The 6164-nt window shown below is 57.8% G+C and overlaps 1 protein-coding gene across 1 annotated transcript; it reads left to right on the top strand.

Moving 5' to 3' along the window:
- Positions 1–1076: 1076 nt before the first annotated feature.
- ANKRD33 (ankyrin repeat domain 33) lies at positions 1077–4865 on the top strand. The gene is made up of 4 exons (XM_066337688.1): positions 1077–1394; positions 1677–1806; positions 2509–2649; positions 3676–4865. Exons 1-4 carry the CDS (start codon positions 1077–1079, stop codon positions 4464–4466), a joined length of 1380 nt encoding a protein of 459 aa, XP_066193785.1. The 3' UTR covers positions 4467–4865.
- Positions 4866–6164: the final 1299 nt, after the last annotated feature.

Genomic DNA, 6164 nt, shown 5'->3' with positions numbered 1-6164 from the left:
GACTGCTCAGGCAGCGCTGGCACACCAAAGTGAGACAGGTATAAAAATACAGCCCGGGGCTCCCAGCAGCTCCTGGGCTAAAGTCACTAAATCCTGTCCTGATCCTGCTCAGCGTGGATGCAGCCATTTAAAGCAACAGTTTAATTTAAGATCTCTTGGGGAGCTGAGCCCAAGTCAACGTGCGGGTTGTCACAGCTTTGGTGCCAAAAGGACACCTCAGGCACAGAGCACAAAGCTCTTTTTCCCTGCAGAGGGACATCCCATGGTTGCTCGGTGACTTTTCCCTCCTGCCTGTGGCCGGGATGCTGCCCAGCTGAAGAGGGACCCACGGGGAAGATCTGAGCAGCCCCAGGGAAGATCAAGGTGAGAGGACCATCCTCCATCCCCAAAACCTGCTTGGGAACAGCTGAGGGGTGGGAAACTTCCGTGGAATTTCCTATTTTAATGAAACTAGGCTTTTCTCGTCTCGTGGCACCCATCAAGTAATTGTTGGCTTCTGCTAAGAAGCCACGGGGTTTAATCCCTGCTGCCAGGCTCAGCCAGTGCTGCTGTTCCAGGGCTGTCCTGTGTCCTGGGGGAGCCAGGAGCTGCTCCCAGCTGCTGTTCCACTGGGAAAAGTCTTTGCATCTTTTGGGATGTGCCCGGGGTGAACGGGGAGAGCGGCTGGGAAGGGCTCAGACGCCGTGTCTGGCATTCAGGGGTTGGATGTGTCCTTTCTCCTGGCTGCTCCACACAGCAGCCCGGCTGTTCAGTTCCCTGCTGCCCCTCTGCACCCTGGAGCCATTCCCAGCCCCACTTACCCACCTCTCAAAGTGTCCCCCTTGTTTTTCCCGCTTGCTGCTGCCCCTCTTGGGGTGTCACAGCTCCCAGGTGAGCGTTTGCAGGGGCAGGAGATGGAGCCTGGATTGCTGGGCTGTGCTGGAGGCTGGGATCAGGGAGGCTGCAGCCCACAGGGTTCCCACGCCCGCTCTGTGTCTGCACAGGGCCAGTGACAGTCCCCAGTGCCCCCGGGAGAGGCTCCTGGCCCCAGGCAGGGCACGGGGCCAAGCTGGGCTGGCTCCCCCCGCCCAGGCCGGATGACAGATGCCTGCAGTGGAGGAGAACGTGCTGCAGCTCCCACTTCCAGCCTGGATGCCTCCGACCCGGAGCTGCACTATGAGGAGGAGGAGGAGGAGGAAGACACATCGTCAGGATCCTCAGAGCCCTCGGACACCAGCAGCATCTTCTCTGATGACTCTGTCTACCCTTGCTATGAGGTGTCCCCAGAGGCTGATGGCACTGGGTTCCTCAGCCTCTACCAGTGCTGTGCCAGGAATGATGCCAAGCTGGTGTGGGAGAGGCTGGAGCGTGGGGTGACCCGGAGTGAGGCCACAGAGCTGGACATCAACGGGAGGGTGAGTGGCTGGGGTGGGTGGGGCGTGCACCCTGCAGAGCAGAAAGAGGATTTTCCAGGAACAGGCAAATCCTGAAGGCTGGTGGTTGCTAAAGCAGGTGGGGCGAGAGGGAGAGGCCTGGCTGGGATGGGTCTCCGGGGATTGATCCAATCCTTGGACCTTGTCCTGCCCTTCCATCCTGCTCCTGCCTGGTTTGGGTGGGGGGACAATTCAGAAGGGCCATGGGAGCCCCGTGGTGGGAATATGGTGTGCAGCTGGTGCTGAGTGTTGTTCCCTCTCCAGAACGGGCTGATGGTCGCCTGCTCCAAGGGCTTTGTGGACATCGTGCCACTGCTGCAGAAGTGTCCCTACATCAACGTCAACCAGCAGGACAACGATGGGAACACGGCCCTCATGATGGCTGCCCAGGCAGGTCAGCACTGTGCCCGGCCTTGGCACCCTCAGGAAGGGATGTGACCCCCTGTGCTTCCCCCCAGAACCCTAAAACAGCCTGCAGTGAAAGCCGTGCTCCCGAGGGATGTGGGACACCAGCTACGTTCATGGGTCACCTCAGCACTGCTTTAAACCTGCTGTGAAATGGGGGTTCCTGCAGCAGGGCTCTCTCTCACATGCTGTGTCAAGTGGCAGAGCCGGGCTGGAGCTGCCCCATGAGCTCCAGGGAAGCTCCAGGTTTGGCAGGAGGCTCTGAGCTCCATGTAGGGCCCAAACCTCCAGCCTGGTTCCCTCCCCACCATTTACCAGGAGGGGAAGGAGGAGGGTCCCAAAGTGGGGATTATCCATGTTTCCCATTGTATCCTTGCTAGAATTCATGATTTTATGGGGATTTTTTTGCATTTTTGAACTCTTTAATTGTATCCTTGCTAGAATTCATGATTTTATGGGGATTTTTTGCATTTTTTGAACTCTTTCCTGTGTTCTCCCCCAAAGCAACTGGTTCATCAGTGCTGTTCCCTCCCTGACCAAACCCCAACAGACCCAAACCCTTTCCATCCTGATCCCTTCAAGCTTCTGCATCCTCACGGAATGCAGCCACTAAATCCTTTGTCCAACAGGCCCCAGCCACGGCCCCTGTTAACTGTGGGAGCTCTAACGCAGGTTCTCTCTGGCTGTTAAGGACACATCACCATCGTCAACTACCTCCTCAACTACTTCCCTGCCCTGGAGGTGGACCAGCGAGACCCCCGGGGGCTGACGGCGCTGATGAAGGCGGCGGTGCAGGGGCGGCAGGATTGTGTCACCGCCCTGCTCCTGGCGGGTGAGCGTCTCTCCGGGGACTCTCCGGGGTTCCTGGTGGCACTGGGGGGGAATCTGAATTTCCACTGGGTTCCTGCTGCTCAGGGGGAATCTGAATTTCTCAAAAGAGCCAGATGTGTTCGGCTCCGCGAGGGTTCAATACCTGTGAGGGTGTCGCAGAAAATGGTTTCAATGACTGAGCGAGGCGGCAAGGTTGAGTGTGTCCTGAAAAAGCAAAAAGGTTTAAATAGAAGAAGAAAGTAATTAGAATACAAAAGAACAAAGCTGAACACAGTGTAGGGACTGGTTCCACACACCTGCTACAACACCCCAAAAATGCACTGAGGAGCCTCGTGCTCTTCCTTAATTATTGAATGATTTGGGTGGGGTTTTTTTGGCAAACAGCCCAACAGAGAGTAGCAATCGTTCTGAGGAACAGGTAAAGAGACACGTCAGTGGTTTTGTCTTGATACTGAGGCAATTATTGCTGGGAGAGTAAAGAAACGTCTAGTTTTCTTCCTTTAAAAGGTCTTGGGGTCTTAAACCTTTCCCTATACGGAAACACCTGCTCAGGTGCTTTACTACAGATGGCGTGGTGACAACGCCTTGGAGTGGCTCCCTAGAACAGAGCTAGACAAGGTTAAGGGAATAAAGTGGGTATTTATTAAAGGCCTTCAATAGAGGCATTTTGGGCAATCAGAAGCCTTGGGCAGCCTCCCAGAGGCTACACCCAACATGGATGATGGTCACGAGTTTTTCAGATAGAAATAAGTTTGGTTCATTTACCTATCAGGGGTTAATCCTCCGATACAGTTTCAGGTAATGAAGTCATATTCCCCCAGTTCACTTCTGTTCACACTTTCAGGGCCTGAGGCCGTAGGGTGTCCTTGAATTTCAGGCCTAGAGGAATTATTTTGTGTGACCAAAATGTGAGGACATTACTTGACACTGTATATGGAGTTTGGAGTTATGCACTAATGCAGCTCAGGATTTGAAAAACATAAAGGCTCAACTCCTAAAGCATCATGATGCTCTCCTCTGTCTCCAGGCGCTGACCTGCAGGCCGTGGATGCCGTGAAGGGGAAGACAGCCAGGGAATGGGCCAATTTCACCGGCCGCTTCGAGACCACCGTGCGCATCCGGACCCTCCTGCGCCGCCCGCGCGCCGAGCAGTTCGGGGCCCAGTACCAGCCCGAGTGGCCCGCCCTGGCCCAGCTGGTGGCCAAGGCCCTGAGCCCCAAATCCAGGACCAAGAGGCTGTCGGAGAAGATCCGATCCATTTTCACTTTCAACATCCCCCGCAACCCCGAGGAGGACGGCGTGATGGACCACATGGTGAGGATGACCACGTCCCTGGCCAGCCCTTTCGTGGCCACCGCTTGCCAAACCGTCTGCCCCGACAGCCCGCCCGAGGTGGGCAAGCGCCGGCTCTCGGTGCCGGAGATCCTCGGGCAGCACGTGCCGGACCCCGACGAGGAGTCAGAAACGTCCTCACGCCCCAGCACCGGGGGATCGTCCTGCAATGGCCAGGTCATGTCTGAGATCCGGCTGCCACCGCCGCGGCCGCCGCCCAGCCGCCTCCTGAGCTTCCTGCCGCTGTGGCTGCGGCGGGGGAACAGCATCTTCCCCGGGGAGCCCGTCCCTAAAATCAAAGTGAGCAAAGCCTCCGGCTCGTCCGCCGGCGAGAGGAAGCCACGAGTGAAGGACAAACACCTGCTGCAGCCGCCTCAGTGGAGGTACAAGGTGCTGAAGGAGGAGAAGAAAGCGGCTGAAGAGGCCAAGACGGGGGAGAAGGAGAAGGAGAAGAAGAAGAAGAAGAAAAAGAAGAAGAAAGGCTAGGGCAGGATGTGTCGGGGTGGGGATGAGGCTCTTGCTGTCCCCTGGGATCCGTTGGTTTTCCTGGCACGGGGGAGGTTTTGTTCCCGGAGGATGGGAATGTCCAAGGGAGGAGGATGATGTGGGTGTACACACCCAGCTGAAACAGCCCCGAGGGTTCACAGGCCCCTGCCTGGCCTCTTGTCCTCTCCACCCCAAGGGTGGCCACCCCAGTGTGGTACGTGTTGTGCTGGGCACTGATGTCCTGAGACTCTGGACCAAGCTCCAGGAACGCCAGGGAGCAGGACTATGGCAAAAGTCCTTCCTATTTTTTTTCCTCTTTGATCTTCCCGAGCTCCCGATTCCACGGTGCGCATTGGAATGTGGCTGAGCACATTAAAATGGAAGTGGTTGCCATGTTAACAGGATTGGTTCCATGAATAAAGCTCAGGGTTGCTGTGGGACTGGCAGGAATTCTCCCCTTTTGCTGCCAGTGTCCCCTGTCACATCCTCGGTGACATTCCCCACTGCTGTGTGTTCCTGTGTGCTGGATGGACACTCCAAGGCTCAGCACAGCTCCATGCTGTGGAAAGAGCACCAGCTGCTGGCACAGGCTGCAAACCAAGCCTGGGAATACTCATGGGCTCCATCCCCAGCTGCCCCCCAGAGCTCCAGTGCTGCAGCAGCAGGGTGCTGATGTCCCCATGTCTCAGGGTCCCCTCAAACCCAGCTCCATCCCAGGGTGTGGGAAGGTGAGCCTGGGTGCTGGCTGCTGCAGCGTGGGCAGAGTTTGACTCCAGGAGGGCGATGGGCTGTGTCACAGCACCCAGGTCATAAATCATTCTCGGCCAGATGTGGAGCCCCCACCCTGCACCACTCCCTTTTTAGGAGGACAGGAGCCCACACTCCTCACTTTGAGGCTGCAGCTCTGCCCTTTGTGGGGCGCTGGGGGGTTCGGGCTGCGGAGCAGGCAGGGAAACATTCCCGTGGGGAAGGAGCCGCAGCCTCCCCGTCTGTTCCCCTCCATCCCTTGGCCGGCTCGGGCTCCCCGGCACGTGGCTGCCCTCCTTCGCCAGCTCCCTGCGGCTCGCAGCTGAGCCGGGGGCGGGCGGCACATGGAGCAGCCCCGGCAGGAGCCGTGCCAGCCTGGCCCCTGCCTCGCAGGGGGAAGGGAGAGACGGGCTCCCACCGGCCCCTCATCGCCCCCTGCCACCGCGGCATGGCTCAGAGAGACCCCCAGGGACGGCTGCCTGCGCCTGGGGAGGGACCGGCTGTGGTCCAGGGATGCCCCTTCCCTTCCGCAGGATGAAATCACAGCGATGAGCAGCGGGGTGATGAAGGAAAGTCTCGCTTTGGCCTCGAGGGGGGACGGGAGGCTGAACCGAGGCTGGCACGGTGCTGCTGGGTGGTGCCCAGCCCCGCTGATTCACCCCGTGTGCCCCAGACAAGGTCTGGAAGAGGGGCAGGAGCCCGCGGTGGGTTTGATTTGCCCACTCGTTCCTCCACAGATAGTCCCACCCTGGAGGAATTCACTTTGCCACAGTGACAGCGCCAGAGCTGCAGCTGAGCCCAGGGCTCCCATCCATCCCTGCCCTTCGAGTCGCTCAGGATTAGGATTTAGGAACTTTTAGAAGTTTTTAAGTAGCGTTTATCCCACTTTGTGATAATTATGATTTAAAAAGGAAGGTGGCCTGTTTGGAAAATGGAGTTGCAGGGATCAAA

This window comes from Sylvia atricapilla, chromosome 29, assembly GCF_009819655.1.
Source record: "Sylvia atricapilla isolate bSylAtr1 chromosome 29, bSylAtr1.pri, whole genome shotgun sequence".
Lineage (NCBI taxonomy): Eukaryota > Metazoa > Chordata > Aves > Passeriformes > Sylviidae > Sylvia > Sylvia atricapilla.
Note: the sequence above shows the minus strand (reverse complement) of the source record. Positions and strands in the feature narration are given on the sequence as shown.

Coding starts and splice junctions, on each gene's coding strand:
- ANKRD33 (XM_066337688.1), top strand. CDS start 1,077: ATGACAGATGCCTGCAGTGGAGGAGAACGTGCTGCAGCTCCCACTTCC. Junction 1,807..2,508: donor CATGATGGCTGCCCAGGCAG/GTCAGCACTGTG, acceptor CTGGCTGTTAAG/GACACATCACCATCGTCAAC. Junction 2,650..3,675: donor CACCGCCCTGCTCCTGGCGG/GTGAGCGTCTCT, acceptor CTCTGTCTCCAG/GCGCTGACCTGCAGGCCGTG.